Source organism: Microtus pennsylvanicus, chromosome 15, assembly GCF_037038515.1.
Source record: "Microtus pennsylvanicus isolate mMicPen1 chromosome 15, mMicPen1.hap1, whole genome shotgun sequence".
NCBI lineage: Eukaryota > Metazoa > Chordata > Mammalia > Rodentia > Cricetidae > Microtus > Microtus pennsylvanicus.
This window is the reverse complement of record NC_134593.1, coordinates 44497150-44523053: the sequence shown is the minus strand read 5'-3', so window position 1 is coordinate 44523053 and position 25904 is coordinate 44497150. Positions and strand designations below refer to the sequence as shown.

The 25904-nt window shown below is 38.5% G+C and overlaps 1 protein-coding gene across 4 annotated transcripts in view; it reads right to left on the bottom strand.

Annotated features, from left to right (window-relative positions):
- Tdrd3 (tudor domain containing 3) overlaps positions 1 to 25904 on the bottom strand; it is a 178865-nt gene that overhangs the window by 28959 nt on the left and 124002 nt on the right. For 2 of the 4 annotated variants that reach the window (XM_075950322.1, XM_075950326.1), the window contains exons 13-14: positions 15517 to 15642; positions 10621 to 10868 (exon numbers count right to left, since the gene is read on the bottom strand). In XM_075950322.1, the coding sequence (XP_075806437.1) occupies positions 15526 to 15642 (117 nt within the window). In that variant the 3' untranslated portion in view covers positions 10621 to 10868; positions 15517 to 15525. Of the gene's footprint in view, positions 1 to 10620; positions 10869 to 15516; positions 15643 to 25904 lie in introns of those variants that run through there. The other 2 variants (XM_075950323.1, XM_075950325.1) reach the window with 2 other exon arrangements.

Below are 25904 nucleotides of genomic sequence, written 5' to 3'. Positions count from 1 at the left end.
GTCTCCTAATGTCAGAAGACCTCCATAGTCTAGCCGACATGACCGCCCAAACATGAACTGAACAAGGCGACACAATTTTAAGCCTCATCTTACATTCCCATTAAGAGTATTGAAGGCCCCAAACCTCTACACATCATCATCTTCCCATGAGATGTTTTCAAACATGATTATATTAAGGAATATGCAGTAGTTACCACCTCATGGTGTTAATCTACATTTTCTTAGTCTAACGATAATAAGAATCATTTCATGTGCTTCCTTGCCATTTGTTCGAACTTTTATAGTTTTATCGGATTGTTTGTCAGGTATTTTAAGAATTCTTTACATATTCTCCATGTAAGTCCTTTATCAGATATGTAGATATTTTCAATATTCCCCCATAGAAAGACTTCAGGTCTCAAAAATGATCACTGGGCTGTGAATAATTTTTAAGTTAAGCATTACCTAACAAAGACACTTGCTTATCTTTTCACCTCCTTAACAGTATCTTCTAAGACAAGGTCTTAATTTGGATTAAGTACAATTGTTCTTTTGTGCAGTGCACTGTTGGTGTTCCATCAGAAAGCTCTGTAAACCAGTGTCACAGAGATATCCTCTTTCATAAAGTCTCCAGCATTACCTTTAGGCTGGAGAGCTTTCTAACGCCATTCTGCCCTACAGTTTAACCCATCTTCCCTAAACACCTCCCTCCATTCTCATGTCAGTGGCAGCAATACGGGGTTCCCTTTAGTACTCTGCAGCCTTGGACTTTTCTCCAGGCATCAATTCGAACCAATTTGCGGCTCATCTAGTTTCTGTCTTCTAAGAGCCTGGATCTCCTTGCCTGGGGACTGACTGGAGAGTGCAGCATTTCATACATGTTAGCCACTGCAGGCCGAGAGGTGAATCCATGCCCCATGGCTCTCTTCTAACCATAAGCAGGAGTGCTGCAAAATCTTGGACGCCAGCAAACTGCTTTTCTCAAGTAGTGAATGAGCCACCTGAAGTTAGAATACAATCATTCCAGTCCCCTACATTGTGTTCCTTGCTCATAAAACCCAAGGCATTTAACAGCACATGATAATAATGGGTGTTTGTGTGCCCTTTGTGCTGACAAAAGAAAGTTATTAAAAGACAATTCTATACAAAACAGTTACCCATGCTCCAATAGTTGGCCCTACAGCCACAGAAATCCTAGCAGCACTAATTCAACTTTAGTAGATTTTTTTAAATGCCATCTTCTCATTCTACATACCTGTCCCCATTCCCATACCTTCCCCTCCTCCTGCCCCACCCTTCCCCTACCCCAACCCCCATCCAGTACTCAGAAAAGGTAAGGCTTCCCATGGGGAGTCAACAAAGTCTGACACATCACTTGGAGACAGGACCAAGGCCCTTCCCCCAATCCCCCCCCCCCCGCCGTATCTAAATTGGGAGAGATGGTGGGAGAATGTTTGGGAGGAGTTGAGGGGAAAATGGAGTAGTTATGGTGAAAATACCTCCGACACATGCATGAAATTCTCAAAGAATAAAAATAAGCAAAAACGGAGGTTCTTCCTACTTTCACAAGGGTATTATTTTTAAAGGCTTATTTTTATTGTTGTGTGCATGTATGTGTATGTGTGTGTGTGTTATGTGGGTGTATGCTACACATGCAGGTGCCTGCAGAGGCCAGGAGACAGCATCAAGTCCCCTGAAACTGGAATTACAGGAAGTTGCGAGACTTCCCACATGGATGCTAGGAGTTCTCTCAAAGATTAACAAAAGCAATTTCTCCAGACCCTTGAGGGTACTTTACTTATTACAGAATGTCTAAGGTTGTTATTTAAGAATAAAATTTCTAAAGCCTGGCAGCTGGCCTCTTACAGTCTTTTATAAATGTCTTAAGGTTGGCTCAATAGTCTCTGAAGTGAATCTATGTACTCTCTCACATCGGTCCCTCTCAGTGTGAACTAAGAATGGTGTCACTGAAACTTTCTGGCAACAGGGTTCAGCACTCTTTAGGAAATAAAAGATTCATGCTACAATGTTGGCCTGTGTTGTGATGGCTCATCTTGGTTGTCAACTTGACTGTATCTGGAATCAACTAAAACCCAAGCTGGGGAGCATGCCTGTGAGGAATTTTCCTGAACAGGTTATCTGAACAAGAAGACTCACCTTAAATCTGGACTTCACTTTCCAGGACTGTCCAGAATAAAGGGTAGGAAGGAAGGAAACTTTGCTTTTTGCCTACTTCTCTCTCTCACTGGCAGGCCCATCTATCCTGTTGCTACATTTCTTCACTGAGATTATAACCAACTTCCTTGGGAGTCCGGCATAAATTAATGGCCAACAGCTCTCCAGGACCTCTCCCAGGCTATCAGTGCCAGATTGGGACTGATGATCCATCCGGGCCTGTGGACAGAACAACTACTGGAATCTCTGCGTCTCCAGTGTAAGATGCCACTGCTGACTAACAGGATCACACCCTGTAAGCCAGTCTAGTAAATCTCCTTTTCATACATGGATTACATATTTTAATATATGCATTATATATTTTATTTAATATATTCATTCTAACAACTCTGTGATAACTGACTATTGTACCTTGTAATGAATAAAATCTGCTGTTACTTGAAAAGAGGACAGATGAAAAATATGCCAAGATAACCAGGAAGGAATCCCCGCATGTGAGGCCAAAAGGCCATGCTGTGTCAGAGACCATCTGCTGTGAGGAAGGGAGGAGAGTTGCCTCCACCTCAAACGCTGAGCCACTAAATTTCCATATTCTGGCACGGAGTGGAACTCCTTGGGAAGTAGACTAGCATGACCCCTCTCTTTGTTTTCAGCCGTTTCTTTGAGGGTCGATTTTTTTATCTGTTATTCTTTAGTTTAATTTTCCATTTCCCTTTTGAGAACTGAATTCCTGGAACCCACTTCGTTCATCATGTTTCACCCAATTAGGAACGAGAGCCCAAACATTCACAAGAAACACCTAAACTGTATTCTCTGATTAACCCCCAAGGTTAAACTAAGGTTCTGGTAGCTCAGCAGGACCCTGCATCTTCTGTGGTAGGCACTGCATTACTGACGTATCCCACCAGGAAGGAAAAACAGTGTCTGCCAAGTGCATCTCTGCCAACCTTCTAATTCTTCAGATGGGAAACGTTTACATATAAATTAGTTGGCCTTTAAAGAGACCATCCAAGAACCCCTTTTACAACTCACCTTGACTGAAGCAGTTGGTAGTGACCATACTTTTTTGTAGGTTCCAGACTCTCTCTTCACACCCGTCAACAAGCCAGGCAAAGGGTGAGGAAGGAGGAGTGATGTTGAACCCAGTTTAAGAGGAAGTACCCGCATTTCTCATCATGTTGGACTGTGGGGCTCTGAAACCACCCACCTGTGCACACTCTCGGAGCCTCTCTGCTCTGCCCCACCCCATCTGTCAAAGAAGGTTCCCCCTGGGGTGTGGGGAATGGGCCTCTAAGTCAGTACTTCCCTTAACTGATTTTCACCCTCAAAAATGACACAAAATCCAATGTTTGCTTAGAAAGAGAATACATTAGGCTTCATGTTGCACCTATTATCCCTTCATTTTTCGTATTAGCCTGTGGTGGTTTCTCCACAATCCTAACTATGCTTCCAGCTATGTTCTATTGGGGGAAATGACAACAGCGTGGAGAGTCAACTTGACTGCTTCCTCATACCTTGAACATTTTCTTCAGGGAAATAATACTCACGCTTGGAGGAGAAACATATCCTAAGACTGCAAGCATTGCTTTTTAAAAAGCAGAGAACATATAATAATAAATTAATACTTAAATTATACAGTTTTGAAAAATGGAGGTCAATAAAATTACATGAAAGAAATGAAGTTTTTAATAAGTAAAAAGAACATGAAAAGGATAGTCCACAAAAACTACATAAAACAAACAAGGGAACTTGATGATGAACTATCTGAAACTAGAGAAGAGGTTGATCCTCTACAGCATAGTGAATTTATATAAGAGATAAGCTGTAATAAAATACTTTGCCTTTGGAAAAAAAAACAACTTAAGCTAAGAATACACACATGGAAAGTCAAAGGAAACAGAGGTTTGAAACAAGGAGAAATGAAAGAGAGCAGATGAAAGAGGTTCTAAGGAGAAAACCCCATCTGCCATGGAGCCAGGAGGAAAGCATCAAACATACATGCAAGGCAGATCAAAAATAAATCTAAGGTGCTACTTACTGTATTAGGCAGGGTTCTCTAGAGTAGCAGAATATACACATTAATTCTCTCTATATATTATAATTTATTATATGTATATGTTTTATTATAATGATTTACAGGCTATGATCCAACAATGGCTGGCTATGAATAGAAAGGATAAATATATAGAAGTTGCTCAGTCCACAAGACTGAGCACAAGCTGGAATCCTGAAGATGTAGGCAAGTGCCTTCTCATCTCAAGATATGAACTGTACTATTTCAAAATAAGAAAAAAAAACACCTCACTAGTGTGCAGTCGATTTTGAATTTAATTAAGTCCAGATGTCGTCAAATTGACAACCAAGAAGAGCCACCATACCTGTCAACATGGCAGAATACATCATAAGCAAACCAAAATAAAAATTATTTTTTTTTTTACTTTTAATTTTTAGGGGATATAAGGCCACATAAAAGCTTCTAGATGGGCCCTTGCTCTGACTCTTCTACTCTGTGGACTTGGTAAGTTGACTTAACCTTTCTGGAGTCCATCTCCTGCTTTACTATGGAATGGAAACAATAATTCGTGCCTCCCAGAGCTATGTAAGGATTAGAAAAAAATTTTGAATGAACAATCCTTCACATAGTTCTATACATAAAAAACCTTGGCAAATACCAGTGACTATTATTATTCACACCACCACACAGATCCATTCAGTCAAACATGTGTGGTTGTGTCAGAAATGGACACCCACCCTTTAGTACCCACAAGCAGACCCACCAGTCAGTACGAGTCAGGCTGATTTCTTATGCCAATTTCAACTTTTCTTTGTGTCTCTGGATCAACTCAAATGTTAAATGTTGGAAATACTTATGAACCAATGAGCAATAGTAATTACTAGTTAACATGACTGCCTTCTGTGGAGAATCTGACAAATGAGCAACATATTACTGCTGCTGTTCCCAACTAAGTGCAAATACGCAGTGTTCTAAACCACAGATTTCCAACTGTGGGTCACAATCTCATACAGCATGGCGATACTGAATGGGGGGGTGTAATTATTCAGCCGCAGATAAGGCTGCACTTCCAGGTTCTAAAGGCAGGCATGTGTGGATGTGCCCTCGGGCACAAAGGGCCTCACATGAACCACATGCGCGCATGCATGGTTACATCAATGTATGACTCAGCTAAAATCCTTGCACACATCCACATATGACTCAGCCAAAACCCTTGGGCACATGCCTGAGTCACCCATCTGTGTCATCAGTGTATTAACGCCAAGCCCCTGTGCACATGTGCTATGCAGCTTTTAAAAGCTGGACTTGCCCCCCTCTCTGCACACGAGTCCCCAGGCCTGTACGTACCCTCTCTAATAAACTCTTAAGTGGGTTTGTTTGTGTCCCGTGCTTCCTTCTCACTGGCTCCAGGTAATTTCAGGGGGTTATAAAAAATCTGGTAATGGTATGCTTCTAAATGTTCACCGGCCAACATTAATTCAAAATCAAATATTCTCAATGAATGGAATCTGAGATGTGCTTGGTAGCATTTACCCATGTGATTTTGCTGAAGCCTTAGTTCTTTTTTTTTGGGGGGGGGGGGAGTAACTGAACTCCAGTTCCTGGGGTTTAATTTTATTTATTTATTATTTATTTATTAAAGATTTCTGCCTCCTCCCCGCCACCGCCTCCTATTTCCCTCCCCCTCCTCCGATCAAGTCCCCCTCCCTCATCAGCTTGAAGAGCAATCAGGGTTCCCTGACGTGTGGGAAGCCCAAGGACCGCCCACCTCCATACAGGTCTAGTAAGGTGAGCATCCAAACTGCCTAGGCTCCCCCAAAGCCAGTACGTGCAGTAGGATCAAAAACCCACTGCCATTGTTCTTGAGTTCTCAGTAGTCCTCATTGTCCGCTCTGTTCAGCAAGTGCGGATTTATCCCAGGCTTTTTCAGACCCAGGCCAGCTGGCCTTAGTGGGTTCCCGATAGAACATCCCCATTGTCTCAGTGTGTGGGTGCACCCCTCGCGGTCCTGAGTTCCTTGCTCATGCTCCGTCTCCTTCTGCTCCTGATTTGGACCTTGAGATTTCAGTCCTGTGCTCCAATGTGGGTCTCTGTCTCTGTCTCCTTTCATCACCTGATGAAGGTTAATATTCAGGAGGATGCCTATATGTTTTTCTTTGGATTCACCTTCTTATTTAGCTTCTCTAGGATCGCGAATTATAGGCTCAATGTCCTTTATTTATGGCTAGAAACCAAATATGAGTGAGTACATCCCATGTTCCTCTTTTTGGGTCTGGAAGCCTTAGTTCTTAACACACACTCCTGGTGCTCTGTAGTGCCCATGCCTTCTTTTCAACTGATACCACCTGAAACCTTGGCATAAATTCCAGAATTTAATGTCAATGAATTGTAATGCTTTTTATTGTTTTATCTTTAAACAAAGTTTTCTGTTCAGAGAGACAGGTGATGCTTTAACTATATAGTATATCTTTGCATTAGATTGATTTATAATACTTGGATTTTTAGCCTGATTATTTTTTAAATCATTAAAACCTTTGGTTTGGGATCATCATGGCAATATTTCTACTATTTATGAAATGGCCCTAACAGACTGTCATTCTGTACTACGTATTTATTCAAAGTGGTAGTCTCTGCATTGACAATTAGAAAATCAAAATATTGGTCAACCTTGGAAAACACCAAAGATGCTCTATATCCTGCAAAATCACAATCAGCTAAGATGTTAGATTTAAATAACCATTCATCTCAGTAAGATTGCTTTTATCTTTAATAAATGGTAAAATAATTATATATATATAATAAAGGACTATTATAAAATATTATCAGTGAATATTTGACTTATATACCTGTATAATATACTCAGGAAAAAGGGGGCAAAACAGATCAAGTTTAAGAATCCTGCTCTAGATTCATCCATTTGCCTGCAAATTTCCAGATGTCATTATTTTTTACTGCTGAGTAAATGTACTCATTACGTAAATGTACCACTGTATAAATGTACCACATTTTCTTTATCCATTGCTCAGTTGAGGGGCACTTAGTTGTTTCCAGGTTCTGGCTATTACAAATAAAGCTGCTATGAACATAGTTGAGCACATGTCCTTGTGATATGAATGAACTTCCTTTGGGTATATACTTAAAAGTGGTATTGTTGAGTTTTGAGGTAGATTATTTCCTAATTTTCTGAGATATTGCCATACTGATTACCAAAGCAGCGGTATACGTTTGCACTACCACCAGAAATGTAGGAGTGACCCCCTAACCCCACATCCTCTCCAGCATAAGCTGTCATCAGTGTTTTTGATCTTGGCCATTCTGACAGGCATAAGACAGAATGTCAGAATGGTTCTGATTTACATTTCTCTGATAGTTAAGAATGTTGACAACCTAGATGCCCTTCAATGGAAGAATGGATGAAGAAAGTATGGAATTTATACATATTAGAGTACTACTCAGCAATAAAAAACAAGGACTTCATGAATTTTGCATACAAATGGATGGAAATAGAAAACACTATCCTGAGTGAGGTAAGCCAGACCCAAAAAGAGGAACATGGGATGTACTCACTCATATTTGGTTTCTAGCCATAAACTAAGGACATTGAGCTTATAATTAGTGATCCTAGAGAAGCTAAATAAGGAGAACCCAAAGAAAAACATATAGGCATCCTCCTGAATATTAACCTTCAGCAAGCGATGAAAGGAGACAGAGACAGAGACCCAAATTGGAGCACAGGACTGAAATCTCAAGGTCCAAATCAGGAGCAGGAGAGAGAGCATGAGCATGGAACTCAGGACCGCGAGGGGTGCACCCACACACTGAGACAATGGGGATGTTCTATCGGGAACTCACCAAGGCCAGCTGGCCTGGGTCTGGAAAAGCCTGGGATAAAACCGGACTCTCTGAACATAGCGGACAATGAGGACTACTGAGAACTCAAGAACAATGGCAATGGGTTTCTGATCCTACTGCACGCACTGGCTTTGTGGGAGCCTAGGCAGTTTGGATGCTCACCTTACTAGACCTGTATGGAGGTGGGGGTTCCTTGGACTTCCCACAGGACAGGGAACCCTGATTGCTTTTAGGGCTGGGGGGAGACTTAATTGGGGGAGGGGGAGGGAAATGGGAGGCGGTGGTGGGGAAGAGACAGAAATCTTTAATAAATAAATAAATTAAAAAAAAAGAAAAAAAAACAAAAACAAACAAACAAACAAAAAAAAGAATGTTGACGGGAGCAGAGGCAGGTGGATCTCTGTGAGTTCGAGACCAGCCTGGTCTACAAGACCTAGTTCAAGGACAAGGGACAGACTCCAGACTCCTAAACCACAGAGAAACCCTGTCTCGAAAAACCAAAAAAAAAAAAAAAAAAGAATGTTGAACATTTCCTTAGGTGTATTTCAGCCATTTGAGATTCATCTGTTGAGAGTTCTCTGTTTAGGTTTGTACCCCATTATTTTACTGGGTTATTTGTTCTTTTGATGTCAAGTTTCTTGAGTTCTTTGTATATTTTGGAGATAAGTCCTCTGTCTGATGTGGGGATGGTGAAGATCTTTTCCCATTCTGTTAGGTAGCCATTTTGTCTTTTTTACTGTGTCCTTTGTTTTACAAAAGCTAAAAGCCATATTAAGCAAGGTAACCCAGACTCAGAAAGACAATCATAATATAAACTCTACTCATAAGTGGCTTTTAGACATAAAGCAAAGAAAAACTAGCCTAAAATCCACAACCCAAGAAAACCTAGACAACAAAAAGGACCCTAAGAGAGACATTCATGGATTTAAATAGGAAGGAGAAAAAAAACAAGAATTCCAGGGAGTATGAGGTTCACAGAAGAGGGTAGAAGGGAAAGGGGGAGGAAGGAAGGGGAGTGGAGAAAAATGTATAGTGCAATAAAAACAATACAAAAAGAAAAATCAATTTTATAAATGAACAATGAATAAAAAAAATCCTGCTCTGAATACCCTCAAACTCCAGTTTCCTCAAGCTTTCCTATCTCTTCCCTTATTTAGTTTTTAAACTCCTCAAAACGACAATGTGACTGATGACATGTATTATTTGTCATTGGAGGTCTTTAAAAGCAATCAGAACTCAGACCTACCCAACTATAATACCCAGTAACAAAAGCCAAAAAGTACTGCCAGTCACATCTGCTACCAACTGTGGGTTGAAACAAAATAAGAGTTGGTAGGCTTTAAAAGAATGCTGTCTTTCACCTTAATTTCCCTCCTTCCCTTTCTTTTTCTCTTCCTCTCTCCATCCTTCCTGCCTCTGCTTCTTTCTTACTCCCTCAACTTAGCTGATCACTTCCGTTTCCAGCTGACATGATAAGAAAACTGCCAACTGAATGAAGAGTTCATAGCTCACTCAGGTCATTAGTCACTAGCTCCTCTGCAACACTCCTCCTCTTTTCAGGAACCTGCCTTCCAGATACATAAGCTCTGCCTCCAACCCAACCTACTGATGCCTTCTAAAACTAAGGTACTCAGACCAGGCTGAGTTACAGAAGACAAACTGCCCAATACAGGTAAATGTGTATGATGTAGGTGCGTCTTCTATCTATCTGTTGTTTCATTGGTTGATTAATAAAGAAAACTGCTTGGCCTGATAGGTCAGAACATAGGTGGGTGGAGTAGACAGAACAGAATGACGGGAAGAAGGGAAGTGATGCAGACACGATGAAGCTCTGACCCAAGATGGACGTAGGCTAGAATCTTCCCAGTAAGCCACCACCTCGTGGTGCTACACACATTAATAGAAATGGGTTAATCAAGATGTGAGAATTAGCCGATAAGAGGCTAGAACTAATGGGCCAGGCAGTGTTTAAAAGAATATAGTTTCCGTGTTATTATTTCCCGGGCTAAGCTAGCCGTGTGGGAGCTGGGCAGGATGAAAAGCAGGCCTGCTCGCCTCATCACTACGTGTGTAAGCTTCATTTTCCAACACACTTCTAGAAGCAGCCCTCACCTACCCCTAGATTTAATAGCTCAGGGAACTGGTAGACACCATCCATGGTCACATGTGGCAAGTCTGTCCTAGAATGAAGCCGATCCTTGGAAATTCAGAAATGAGAGATATAAAAGTCTTCCACAACATCTCCAAAAGATAAATCACTAAATTAAGGCAGCCATGAAACATTGCTGGTACAGCCATATGAGTGGGTCAGCCGATTCCTTCTGGGCTCTGAGGTTTTGAGATGCCTTTTCTATTATTTGCAATCAAATGCTATAAATTAAATATTAACTTTTCAATTCTTCTGTTATATTTGACAGCTGTTACCATACTAATAATTTCTATTTGGCTTTAGGTTCTTTTAATATGAGATACAGTCAGTGTATTATGTAATTATGGGGAAAGGCTTCCATAAGATATTCCTTAGAAGGCATTAAGTATGGGGCTAATGCCAGATCACCAAGAAAAGTAACAGTCAAGTAAAACAGTACAACATATTTAGTAACACAATGGTTTTATTGATGGCAGAAGAAAAATTCTTCCCTCCAATTATAAAGATATTTGCTCTATTGAACTTAGTATTTGCACCCCTGCTTGGTGTAGGTTGAATCTTCCCTAAAAACTGCTCTTAATTCTCTAAGTATCATATCCAGCATGGTGGCTCTTGTTCTGAAGTGAAAAAAAAAAAAAATGAATGGGCTTCCAGGATGTTTCAGTCAGCAGTTTCTTCCTTCGTGAAAAAAAAAAAAATCTGTTTAAAAAAAAAGAGAGAATAAACTTGGACCTCAGAGTACCTCTTCTATACTTTATTAAGGCATAACTCTACTGAACTTTTTTAAAAAGTAAAACGTTCATATAAGTATCAGTATTCTCAAATAGAATAAATCTGACAAAACAACCTAGTTCAATTTTTGAAATATATAGAATGTTTTTCCTTTTGGAAGTCTACCTCTGGTGGTGCTCGATCCTTTCCTACTAGGTACTAATTTCAGGAACTTGGATTGGGTGATGGCTCTTAGAATTAGATGGGAGGCAGTCAATCAAATGGACTTTCCATCCTATCCTACCCACTTCAACATTTTTAGTACATTTCGGACTGGGTTAGTTCACCCAGGTCATTTATCATTTACTTTGGTCTGTCTTCTGTCCCTTCCCTCTACCTGTTCCCCACCCTGTTTAGTAACTGTATCTTATAAAGATTCGTTTTTATTTATTTGCATGCACATGTGCATATTGTGCTTGCACACATGTGTGTAGTTGTTCTTGGAGGATACAATAGAGTGTTAGATCTTTGAAGCTGGGGTTACAGGCGCTGTGAGCCTCCCAATATTGGTGTGGGAACTAAACTCAATCCTCTGTAAGAGCAAGCAGCAAGTGCTTTTAGCTGCTGAGCCATCTTTCCAACCCTAGGTACCACACAGTATTGAAACCACAAAAGTCAGTGGTGACAAGAGCTGAGATAAATAGTAGGAGATGTATTAGGTTAGCTTTATGAATAAAAATATTTGGGCAGGGAAAAGTAACCCACCAATGCAAACATATAGTTCCTAAGTCTTGCAAGGAGACTCCTGACTAGCAAACTGAGCTCCAAGATGCTGCTTTTAATTAAATAATTATGTATGTTCATGATGGAGAAACAGCATTTACACTATGACATACATGTGGATGTCAGGAGACAACTTTGTGGAGTACGTTCTTTCTTTCTTTATGTGGGTTCCAGAAACAGACTCAAGTGGTCATGTTTGTGTGGCAAGTGCCTTACCCACTGAACCACCCCGCCATCTTGAGCTTTGGATACTGCTATTCTTACATAGTGCAGTTCTATTGGTATCACAGGCCAATAGTTACGTTTATAAAGATTATTTTCCTAATCCTAATATAAAAGCTTCCACAAAAAATGCTGTGCAACCTTGTCCAAAAAAACTTACATTTAAAAACACAAGTTTTATTAGCAAAAACCAGTGTTAAAACTGAACCTTAGTGAACAAGCACAATCACAGCATTTTTGTAATAGCTACAGCAGCTATTCATTTCAAGATTTCTTCCATTAAGACACCAGGATCAAAGTTCAGAATGGGTTCACAGTCCATACTGCTAGTCCTCATAACACTTAGAGTTCCAGTTAATCTGTCTTACAATTTCTCTCTCTCCACAGCCAGGCATGTAACTTGAACTACTCAAGCAGTGGAGACCAGGTCCCCAATCCTGCCTACAACCAATAGCAATATTCTCAAGTTTAGCTGGGTCTTCTTACTCTTACTCAGAAGTTCACAACTGTACCAACACACCACATGAAAATTTCAATTTGTAACAAAAGCATCAGTAAGCACCCGTAATACCTACTTTTCCCGGTCTCCTGCAGCCCCCAGGAGTCACTTGCTGAGGCCTGCTGTGTGCACCTCTCCACCTTTCCTCCTTTGCAGCGCTCTCAGACTCCACCCTACAGTGCATTCCCTGGAGTACCCTGTGAAGTTACGCAGTTCCTAGGACTAAGTCACACCACAGACTCCTCCTACTGTCCAAAGGTTAGTCGGCATGACTGTCTAAAGAATGTGTATACATTCCGTTTTCTAGATCCACTCACATTTCCAAAATGCACAGAACAATTACTTTGCTCAGGAACTAGAATTTCAGATTTTGGGACTGTCTCCCCTCAAATATCATCTTTCTCACACTTCCCTATGGCCCTCTGACTTGGTCTTGCCTTGTTAGTCTGCAGTGCTGACCTTAGTACTAGACTCAAATGAGACCGGTGTGTCTCTACACTGGAGAAGCAGGGAAGAAGTGGGGCTGTACAGAGAGTGTAAAAAAATACATGCAGAACATACCCAAAATATAAATGGCTTTTAAAATTATATTCTTAGGGAAGTGGGAGGAGAGGAGGAAATGGAAATTTTGATTGGTATTATTTATAAAGTAATAAAAAAAGAACAAAAAAATTATATTCTTAGGAGTGATAACAGAAATGCCTAAAGTAGTTCTCACTATACTAAGTAATTTTTGAGAAAAAATACTTTAGCATATATAGCTTAATTTTTATATTTGAGGAAAGTCAAATGGCTGACTACCAATGTATATCTTATTGGATGCTTAAGTTAATAGAAAGTTAAAGGAAATGAGAAAAAAAAGTCTTCCATTTTGTAATAAGACTGCCTTATTCATCTTATTTTGTTGCTGAGTATTGAACCTAGGGTCTGTCATGTGCTAAGCTTGCATGGCCTCTCCAAGAATGACACCGCAGCATCCAAGATGAAAGTTTTAAGTTAGGGGCTATAAAAAGTAAGATTATGACATGTAAGTTGATTAGGAAATGTTTGCATTGTACTATTTGATATGGTTAAGCCAAGTTACCTCAGGGCTATGGTGTATAATGTATTTTTAAGCAGTGTACTCTTCTCCAAAGGAAAATTTCCATGGAACCCAAACATATAAAATACATGAAAGAAACTACTGGACGGCTGAGAGAACTGAGCCCTCTGCATCTGGGTACACTTCACCTTGCCCTGGCTTCCCTGTGTTTCGCCTGTTAGGTCCTATCCTTTTCCGTCAACCCAAAAGGCAGCTCTGAGAAATGAGACATCCTCCTGAAAACCTTTAGCTTCATTAAAACCTGTTTTAAATGATTTAAAAATCCCCCAAAGCTGGAAAGACGACCTCCATTCTCATTCACTTTAAAGTGACATTTAACTGTAAGCACAAGGAACTTATTTTAAGAATGCAGACTCAATCTTCCACGGTGTGAAGTTCCTTAAATCCTTGTATATACTTTCATTCTGCTTAAGAAAAAAAAATCACAAGAAGCGGTTCTTGCACTACAGAGAAATTCCCAGAGTCAAAAAGCAATTCCTCTTTGATGTGTGCTTGGGTGAGGACTGTTTGTTTGATGGCCTTGTACTGAGTGCAAAGAAAAGGCCATGATAAAAGGAAAAGTGCTACATTGGCTTGCTCGCATAGCTCAGAAGTCAATTAGCATTAGGCTTTCCCTGTAGACAGACTATCAGATATGAAGCTAAATGTTAGAAAAGGAAAAGCTCTGAATGTATATTAGAATGTTGTTAGGAGCACCAAACTTGAACAAGCTTTGGGATCTGAAGGAGAGACAGCACAGGAACTGTTTTCAGCAGAAATATCAGGAGGTGCAAGCTTTTAAAATGTTTAATGATACTTTACTCAATATATTTAATGTACTGTTTCAATTTACATCAACACAAAATTATTGAGATAATTTACTCCCCCCTTTAAATTTTGAAATTCATACCTCCCCCACCACCACTAACATTACACCTCAATTCACACTATCTGTGCCTCAAGGACTCAATAGCTGGTCACTCATCAGGGGAAAAATGCAGCTTGACCAAAAACTTTAGCAGAACTAAGAGCTAAACTGAGGAGTTGAGAAGAGTTCCTGAAAAATTCTCATTAATCTTGGAAGTCAATGGAAGAAAATATACTCAAGTTCAGAATAATCTGAAGGATGGTAAATACCCAATGGGAAATTTATCTTGAACTGTTCAAAAGTACCAGCACGACCGAATGAAAACAGTAACAAGACAGGTTAATAACGAAAGATGGCAAAAGCATTTCCTTCCAAAAGCACGTTAAGAAATAAGGACTTTGTCAAGATGCCCAAGACTGGTTTCCTCCTGACTGTGGGCTCTCTCACCAGTGAGGATGATTTTCACACAGCCATTCTTTCTGAAACTAGTATGAACACTTCTAGATAAACAGCAAACAGCCTCCAAATCGCATTGCATTAAGCAGTCATGGTGTTTTTCTCTGACTCTTGATGGCACACTGTGAAACATCCCCTCTTTTTAAAATAAACTAAACTGCATGAAGCAACACAAAAGCACTCAGAAATAAGGCCTGTTCTCTCATATCTGTAGATCCTAGTTCTACATCTTCAGATTTGAGTATACAACTGCATCAACTGCTAGAAATCAGGAAAGAGAAAAGGGATGAGGTGTGGGTTTAGAATGAGAATGTAGGAAGTACACAGGAAAGCCCCTAACAGGTCTGGTCTTCCTCTCTCTGCCTGCACCTTGTGGATCAGATGTCAACTCTTAGCCATTATTCCACCACCATGCTTACCTGCTGTCATGCCCCCTGCCAGGACTATCATGGACTAAGCCACTGAAACTACAAGCAAGCCCCCAATTAAATGCTTTTTTTTAAAACTTCCTTGGTCAGGTGTCTCTTTACAGCCACAGAGCAGTAGCTAAGACAACTGGTATGGAGCAAAGGTGTACTAGAAGAATTTGTGGGAAAGGCTGGTAGAAAAGTAACAAGTCATAATGTCAACTGATAGCTGAATTGCATGAAGCTCCGAAAGCTGAGCTTTATTGAACACAAAATTCATCTTTGCTTTCAGGAAAACTACCGCACCGTGTCAGCTTTACCTTTTCACATTAGTTCCGAGCCCGAGGAGGTTGGTAAAACTGCTGTGTTGGCCGAGTGGATCGTCGTGGCTGGCCATCACCTCCTCTACGGAACTCAATGGTGTGGTCATAGGTGCCTTCTTCTTCCTGTTTGCAAAGAATAATGGTTTAGTGTGTTTAAAGTAGTTCCAACTTTCCGAAGTTAAACACGGTTTATAGTCTTCCTGTTAATATACCTCCTTAAGCTGTCAACAGAGCGAGGCAAGGGTGAAGGTGAGAGGCAGAGGTATTAGAGGAAACGATGTCAATATTAGCATGACTATCACGTCAAATGATGAAATGTGAGGAACACGCAGGATATCAAATACAATTTTCTTGAGTATTTGGACTTCTGAATACATTTTGGGTGTTTATTATGTAGAGGTCTTGGTAAGACACCAAAAAGGAGCTGAAGAGCCAGAGAACATTCACCAACTATCTAACGTAATTAGATGAAATCTTCAATATTAAGAATCTCACATGTACAGACAGAAAATAATAAACTGGAATGGAGGTGGGGTTATGCAATTGAAATAGACAAAAAGCTTCATGCAAGAGAGAGCATAGTAAAGCATTTATTCCGTTGTCCTCCTCACTGTGAGGGTAGATCTACTAACTCAAGGAAGAGCACAAGGAAATTAGGAGACTCTGATTAAAGGGTGAGCAGGGAAGGTATCATTCATTATAACATCTGAAAAGTACTTAAAGCCAACAAAATAGAGTAAAAAAAAAACACACGGTTTCTTACTGAGTGCTGCCACCCTAAGTATTTTTTTGTACGTTTTAAAAATTAATTCATCTGTGACTTAGGTATTCTATCAAAAGTGGAAAAAAACTGACTCTCAGTTTTATTTATGCAAGAAATAGAATCTATTTTTTACTGAGTAGAGTTTAAATTCCAACTAAATTATCAGAGTACAATAATTTGCATGATTTTGGAAATTTATTCTTTCTCCCTCCTCCTCATAGTTATAAAATCTTTTTTTCCTCAAACTTTTCTTTGAATCTAATAACACAGGGAATTATAAGAAAGCCTGAGCTACAGTCCTTGAATTTTTACACATTGACCTACTGTACTGTTACATGATGGAAACAGAAAGATGCTAAGACGTTCCACCAAAAGAAATCCTATTATTTAACAGTGATAATATTAGGCATGAGCATTCTTCTCATTATTAGACATCCTCCACAGTATTCAAAAGAAAGAACCATATTGTACACTTTTTAGAAAGGATACTGAAGTCTGGGACTACAGATCTAAGACAACTAAGACAGATTTAGTTTGAATTCAAACACTGCTGTTTAAATCTCCATGTCTCTATTTCCATGGAAAGAAATATGCTATAAGCCAAAAATTAATGATCATTTTCAAGGAGAAATATAATACTTCATCTGAAGTTATTCAGTAGCTACTTTTTAGAGAGAAATGTCTGATAAGCTTGCCTTCCCCCAAAGCCCTTTCAAAAGTCAATCTCAAACTCTTTAGGGGTCTCAGATCTGGAACTCGGCACAGCAATTAAAATATAGGAATAAAAGTTTAAAAGTTCCTGGGAAAGGAGAGAGCTTTCATTTTATTATTCTGATCACTGTTCTGAATGATGATTACCAAATATTAAAGCAAATTTGAAAAGGAGATATACTTAATTTTATGACAAATGACAACACTTAAGGCTTTGCATATTAACTGAAAAGGATGAAAATATATCTGGTACTTTAAAAGAGGAGGTAATTATTGCAGGAATTGGAACAGAATGTTGATTTTTCTCTCTGCCCAGCTGTATAACTGGCTGGAGAACATCTGAAAAGCCCTTGCTTTACAATGAAACACATCATCAGAAGTTGGACACTGCATATGCTGAGCAACTGCCTAATAAAATGATACTGCTATGGAAAAGCTTTCTCTTCTGGGCTTAAAAGATTCAGACTATACTCACTAGAGCCAATTAGTGTTATAGAGATGACCAACCATAAAATTTCTTTCACATAATTTGATGTCTTTACAATTTTTTATACAAAGTGGCAGTCAAAAACTGAGATTCTGATAGCTTACTTTTCAATTACTGTCAAAGGTGCAGTCTTTGCTTTCATTAACTTTTAAATTCATACTGCAGTGCAGCTGAGGGCAAACATTGCTTACATGCAACATGCACTGCAGTCTGCAGGAAGAAAGTTGCCTGCACTCCTATCCACTTCATACAGCACACAGTTCAGTTGAATAGAGGAGGGGTGTTGACCTGTTTTTAATGAATCTCTGTTGTTCTAGCCTATCTTTTCCCTTTAGGTTTTAAAACTCTCTTACAAATGAAAAGTCAAAAAATTAATTTCATAGTTAGTGAGCAACTAAAACAACAGTAACAAAAATCTGCCACTGCATCAGAGCCAGTAGCATCCTGAAAGACCATCTAGCCCATCCCTATGGATTTGATGGACGTATCTGTCAACCTAGAAAGATAAAATAATTTTCCAAAGCCACAGAGCTCAATATAGGAAGTTCTGGAGGGAACTATTTTGTGTCTGGTTCTCAGCAAAGTTCGTTATAAGACTTGGAAGAACTTTCATGTGACAGAAACACCCAACGTGATCTTCACCCATACTTTTGAGACTTCATGCTACTTTTCTCACTTCAGTTATGTCATCAAAAATAAAATCTGGTTTCAAAGAATGGCTATTCAAACTGAGTCCTTTTTTGTGTTTAGATTCACTAGCCCACTGAACTCTTTCATGAGCAGACCCATTCCCGCATATTCACCCCCCCCACACACACACAGACACAAAACTGGTTAGTCTGACAAGCACAAATCAAATGGTTTTTTGAAGCAAAGCAAAATAACCAACACAAAGATGACAATAACAACTCCAACAATAAAGAGTTGAAAAATTACAACTAAATCTTTTCTGCATATTATCTTGGGCCTCTTGCTCTATTTGGTGAACATATATCCAACTACAGATGTTCCATCTGTAAGTGAGCTGCTCTATGAAACTTCATTATAAACTGGTCACTTGAAACCCACAAGTAACTGTTTGGAACCTGCTTATATCATATGGTCTCTGTTCCAGGACCACTGGGTGAAATATGGTTAAACCTAAGAACAAGCATCTAAGGGAGAAATTGGGGAGCATGAATATTCGCTAGGAGCTGCGCTGTCTTTCTGCACAGTAAAAACAGTGTCACTGAAGTGAACAGACAACACATAGCAGGGGAAAAGTTTTTTACTAAATTATCCACCAGAGAGAGAGAAAGAGTTAGTACCTAGAATATAAAGGAATTTAAAAATTAAATATCAAGAAAATAAAAAAAATTAAAAATGAGGCTTGCATGGACCTAAATAGAGTTCTCAAAAGATAAAACACAAACAGCTGATAAACATTTTTTTTTTAAATGCTCAACATCCTCAACCATCAGGGACATGACTTTTATCTTATCCTGGTAAGAATAGCTAAGATCCAAAGAAACAAACAACGGCAAATGTTAAGCACACTCATCACTACTGGTGGAAGTACAAACTGGTAGAGCCACTATGGAAATCAGTATAGAGAGATACATGCTCAGCCACGTCCATTGCTGCTCTACTCACAACAGTTTGGAAACCATACACCCATTAACTGATGAATGAATAAAGAAAATGTCACATATTTACACAATGGCATATTTCTTAGATATTAAGAAAAACAAAATTATTAAATCCATTAGTAAATGGATAGAGCTTGAAACAATCATCTTGAGTGTGATAAGTCAGACTCAGAAAGACAAATATTTCATGTTTTCTCTCATTCATGGATGGTAGCTTTGAATCTTTTAGATACGTGTTTCATTAGGAATACCGACAGAGGTCAGAAAATACAAAAGGGTCCATGGGCAGGGCAGAAAGACACTAGTATAAAAGGTTTAAAAAAATATGGAACAGAAAGAGGTAAATTGTGGTGAAGGAGAAGACGGAAAGGTAGAAGAGGGAAATTGGAAGGGATAAGTAATACTAAAGACTTCTGAAAAAAAAAAAGTCAATCTACTTTACAATTGGAAATCTACTATAAAAGCTTCCTAAAAATATATCTATCCACATACATCTAAGATATTGAAGTAGGGGAATAATGACCCAGAAGAAACCAGCTAATGAATAAAAGCCCAGTGTCAGAAATGAATTACTTCTTTTGAAGTCCTTGGCCAGTGAGATTCCAAAGACCACCAAACACTATAGGCTACTGCCAATCTTCTTGGTTACCCTCCAAAACTTGATGGTAAGATCCTACTGCTGAAGACACCACATATTTGAATCACAGAACATGGAAAAATCATGCTAATAGTTACTGGAAGTTTTTCCAATGGATATAATAAATCACATATGAAGTTCAACATACTTAACAATCTTTGAAATTTGGGCTATGTTAAATAATGTTAATGAGTACACATCTCTTGATAATTCATACACAAAAAACTACTTTATAAATGAAGAAACTATACTTTTTAATGCCTGTCTGATCAGATTATATTTATAGAAATACCCTAATAAGGTTGTATATGAAACATAAGCAAACCATCATTATAAGGACGGAAATGTTTTTTATGAAACATTATGCAATTGATTGCAATGCTAGAACTTAAAATACTATAAATGATCTGTTTATATATTAATTATACTAATATTCTATTGTATTAGAACAGCTGAAAGTTGAAACCAAAGATCACTCAGCTTTTATTTCTTGAGGTTTGTGGGTAGTCTCTGTGCCCATGACAGTTGCATGCTATCGATACCAACCTTTTGTGTATCAAATGCTTTTGAATCTTATCTTCTACTCTAACTTTTGTAGTTCTACAATAGAACACCAAGGCCCATGACAGCCAGAACCACAAATCATAGGGCAAAGTTGTTGTAAAGAATGCTTCCTATGGCAAACTAAGGAGTTATGATTTGCTCAAGCACTTAATTCCCCAAGCCGAACAAGGGCACAAGTCCACTTCACCTTCCTTGCTCCCCTCTGATAGGCTTCCAAACACTGACGCACAGTAACATAGACTTCTATCACTTCAGTACTCTGAAGGGCACCACAGAAACTATGGGCATATTTTATGTTTTATAATATTGTTTCTAATTTAGAGGACAAATGTAATACTCTCTTTTTTCCAAAGAAAATTTTATGTTAATATCAATATTAGACAGGTGAGCTCAGGTTAGTAAGGGTGGCTGTGCATATGGGTGAACCTAGCTTTGGAACCTGTGTTAAAAGTATTAATATTACAAACTCAACCCAGTTTGGCTTTGGCATACACTACAGGTGGAGTGTGAGGCTGATATAAGGAAAGTCAGGAACTGTAGCAACATCTCTGGATGTTCACCGAGAAGAGAATCTATGCACTATCGGTTGCTTCATTTGTTAAAAAGAACTCACCTTGTTCAGTAAGTTGAAAAAAACCCATAGATGCAACAATATATAAAGATAGGCATTACAATACAAAACCAAATATAACAAGTGTTATAATAAGACTGATTTAGCTTAGGTTTTAGAATTGGTAGAGAAATAAATACCATTTAAAATGAAATGGGAGGAAATTAGTCTCCCTTCTTCCATTTTTATGTACCATATCTGATACTATTTTATTTAAAGCATAACATTTTATGGTAGAAGAGAAGGTGGGACATTAACTTAAGAAAAAAAGAAAACTCAGATTTGAAGTCTAATTACGAAGTAACTGTTACTAAATCTATGACACAATATAATACTATTTTCATTCTGAGAAAATATAGAATCTCAAAAGGACTGTGTACCATTTCACTGAATAATTCTGACTTTTTCTTTTTCTTTTTTTTTTTTTTTTTTTTTTTTTTAGTTTTTTCGAGACAGGGTTTCTCTGTGGTTTTGGAGCCTGTCCTGGAACTAGCTCTTGTAGACCAGGCTGGTCTCGAACTCACTGACTTTTTCTTTTTAAAGACTTTATTTCCTAGTAAAGGCATAGTGTAGAACACCTGTAATCCTAACACTGGGAGGTAGAAGCAGGGAATCTAGGCCATTCTCAGCTATGGAGCAAGTAGGAGGCCAGCCTGAACTACTGATGCTTTTCTCAATTAACCAAAATAAATGATAGATAGCTAGATCCCAAACAAAAAAAAATCTTATATTTTCTACAATCATTTAAAAATCGATATATCTATAGGGATTTAAGAAAATCATCTGAATACATAGCTAAGAGCTTCTTAATCTAAGGTACAATCTAAAGACAACAACATTTTAACATGGCTTTCTGAGTGACAGCCAAAGCAAATACAGTATTATTAAACACTGTCCTGACTCTTAACACCAGCAGGATTTTCCCTTTACTGCAAAGTAAACTGCTTTGGGCAGTTTAAATACCCATGAAAATTCAACTAGGTATCAAAAGGTTGCTCTGTATCTTCAACAGGAAAAGCAGCTTTTTAAAAGGAGTAGTAAATTTAAATGATAAAGTCACAGGCCCTCTGCCACTCAAAACTATCTCTGCACATAACTGAAATAGACTTGGAGTCTGTTAATTTTGGTGAGTGTGACATTTTTATTTATTTGCAATATGTTTTTATAATAAAGTCTTTAAATTAACAAAAAGAAAAAGGGAATGTTTATTCTGCTCCAGTCTGCCATAGTTCATGTTTATTTAATGTTTACAATAATAGTTTGAAATACTTCATCTCACCATTTTCTAAAAGAAACTAAGGATCAGAATGATTTCCACCACAGCATTTAATAGCCATGTTTCAACTATACAATCAAGAAGTCTCTCTTTTGAATAAAATGGTGTTTTACAGCTATTTCTTGCTTTGTATAGTTTTCCTTTAAATTTTTCTAGTAGCTTTTTTTTTCTGAAGCTGAAGACCGAACCCAGGGCCTTGTGCTTGCTAGGCAAGCGCTCTACCACTGAATGAAATCCCAAGTAGCTTATTTTTTTGAGGTTAATGCTTCACTACGGTATATCTGAAAAATGAGCTATACATATTTAAAATCTACACTGAAGTAAACTACATATGTGTACATTGTGAAATGACCACAAGCCAATCACCACATCCATCACCTCTTGCTGACTTTGTCCCTGTTTTCTTCCTTGGGAGAACACCGAGGAGTCCTTCACTCAGCACAGCACATAATACAGAAATGTGAACTGTCATCGCCAGGCTATACGGCGCCAAGACTCTTTCATCTTGTACAACTGCAACTTTGTTCCCTTTGAAGGTCTCCTCATTTAACATAGCCCTGGTTCCTGGCAACCACCATCCTACTCATGGCTTCTTTTAATTAAATCTGACTGGACTGTGTCCTCTATATGAATGAAATCATACAGTCCCATTTGACATAGCATAATTCATTTTTAAAATTATGTCTCCCTGTGTGCAGATATCTGAAGATGTGAGTGCAGATCCCCACAGAGTCCAGGTAGTGGGTACCCTGGAGCTGGAAATACAGGTGAGTGTGTGCGTGTGAGCAATAGTTATATACAATTAACTCTTTTTTTTTTTTTTGTAGAGTAACAGCAGTAGGAGTTAGCACTCTGCAAGCATTTCTCAAGACCTGAGCGTATATCTTAAGTTCCCATGCTGCATGCTTGTACAGATGGCTTGAGCACAATGAAAGATTATTACTTGCAAAAAAAAAAAAGCATCTCTCTAAATCACACTGTCTTGGGAGGTTAAGAGGTTACAGACTTCCAAGGAGTCTAAACAGGAAGTGTGCGCTACTCTAACAATACGTAGATAAAGGAGAAAATCTGGAGAAAATGTAAGCCAAAGTGATGAGAAAAAAAAACCTTTCACCAAACTATTTCAGAAGTGCGACAGCTACAAACACACATGGCTAATTTCATTTGTATAATATGTGCTAATAAATTTAAAACTGTGTTAAAACATAAAGATCTATCATTATAACTCATTCTCTTATTTTTTTTCCTTTCTTTGGAGGATAGTCATTCTTATGTATAGAGAGAAAGAAGGAAAAGGAACAAAAAAGGGGAGAAAATTAGCAAAAGGGCATGCCTGAAAATGATCACCAAAAGTTACAGACAGTATCTTATAAAATCTCAGTATTTTGAGATGAAATCAAAATTGAAGTCACATGCCTAACCTCTTCGAACATCTTGCCTTTAGCCTACCCCAAAAATTTTAACAAATACAGCTGGTAAAAAAGAGAAAGGAGTTGAAAACAGTATTTCGGAGTGGAAATATTATAGTAATGGTAAATGAGAAGAAAATATGTCTACCTATGTCCATAGAGAAATGTTAGGGTAGATGTTTATAGTTTATGTGTACAAGAACAATGCATTCCAAAATATGTTAGCTGAAGACAGATTCCGGAATTTTTATAATTATGCATAATAATAAATATATATAATATTTTACATATGTAACATTAAACATATAATTCATACTTTATAGTGAGTTTATTATATGCTCATTATAAAGCATGTAAATTATGTCAAGTGATAAAATGCTATTTTACTCCCATAATTTATATTACTTTTACAATTTACAATAGTAGGCTAATATAACAGAATTAAGATAGTAAAACCAACTCTTTGTCTGAAATCAGTAATTACCAGATCATAACACCAATCTAGCTTTTATTGTAAAACACTTAGCTCAACGCAATTTCCTTAAGAGGGCAACTGAATCAGACACATATGGTATGCTACAAAGGCTTAAGTACAGATTTGAGACTGAACTAGAAAAACACTACTACCACTTTGTCCAGTTTAAAGGGTTACCGGACTCTCTGAACATAGCGGACAATGAGGACTACTGACAACTCAAGAACAATGGCAATGGGTTTCTGATCCTACTGCACGCACTGGCTTTGTGGGAACCTAAGCAGTTTGGATGCTCAACTTACTAGACCTGGATGGTGGTGGGGGTTCCTTGGACTTCCCATAGGACAGGGAACCCTGATGGCTTTTCGGGCTGGGGGGGGATTTAGTTGGGGGAGGGGGAGGGAAATGGGAGGTGGTGGCGGGGAGGAGACAGAAATCTTTAATAAATAAATAAATTTAAAAAAGAAAAATAAATAAATACTGTTGTTAAACTCTAAAAAAAATAAAATAAAACATACTCAAAGTTGAGGTGGACAAGGGAGATTATATGAAAAATGCTTCATATAATTACCAATATCATATGATAGAGAGGGGAAATAATTTCCTGATGTTTTCACTTCTTTATTAAGAATTAAGGAAGTTAACAGATAAAATAAAAAAATGTAACCTTAAAGTAGGTACAACCTCAAGAATCGTGCCAAATTAATGCCCATTTATCCACAACAATGTGTGTGTGTCACAAACCATAATCATTACTACTGACTGAAACAATAAAAACCTATGTTTAACAACGCCCATCCAGTTAGTTCAGTCACTGGGGATGTGAGGGGTGCACAGGAGCACAGCCAGACTCTGAAGCACAGCCCTTTCCCACAACACAGGGCATCACCACAGGGATGATTTCACAGCAGTGTGCCTTTTCTCCTACAAAAGAGGGTGCACTTTATGAGTGCGGACTGAGTTTACTAGCTGGGTCTGTTTCTTCCTCTATATATCAAATGAGACTGTCTAAGACGAAGGATTTTACCTTTCCTCATTCTTTCAACAAGAGTCACCTGTCAGCCGGGCGGTGGTGGCGCACGCCTTTAATCCCAGCACTTGGGAGGCAGAGGCAGGCGGATCTCTGTGAGTTCGAGACCAGCCTGGTCTACAAAGCTAGTTCCAGGACAGGCTCCAAAGCCACAGAGAAACCCTGTCTCGAAAAACCAAAAAAAAAAAAAAAAAGTCACCTGTCAAATGCCATTATTTCTAGAATTTCTATCACCGCGAATATTTTCTTTTGCATTTCAGTACTGACTTTCTATATGACCTGTACTCGGAATATTATTACAAGTATGACTGGCCTTGAACATAATATGACTGCATATCTCTCATGAAGAAAGTCCTCTCTTCTCCCTGACAATGGATAAATATATTAGGCAGTTGCTTTAAAGCTTTTATCAGTTGCTCAAACAGTTTACTCAGTCTGTGCCTGACACTAAATGAAATCCTTACAATGCACTCCCAAATTTAAATCATTACATATTTGTAGAGGATCGTTTTCTGAATGTAAGCACAAAGCTCTACATTAAACACAGCTGATGACTGTGCAGTAGAAATAACCCCTATATTGGCACAATATTCTCACTGGTGTATTACGAATAACTGTGCAACAACAGAAGGTATAGCCACCTGGTAACCTGTTAGCCTTCGTTTCTGCAGAGTGGGTGGAAGTTAGAGGACTGCTATCCAAAAGAGTAACTTCCAGATGGGTAGTTATAATACAGCTGAGCCTTGATAACAGTCTGCAGGGCATTCACAAACCAACAAGAGTAACTTCCTGATG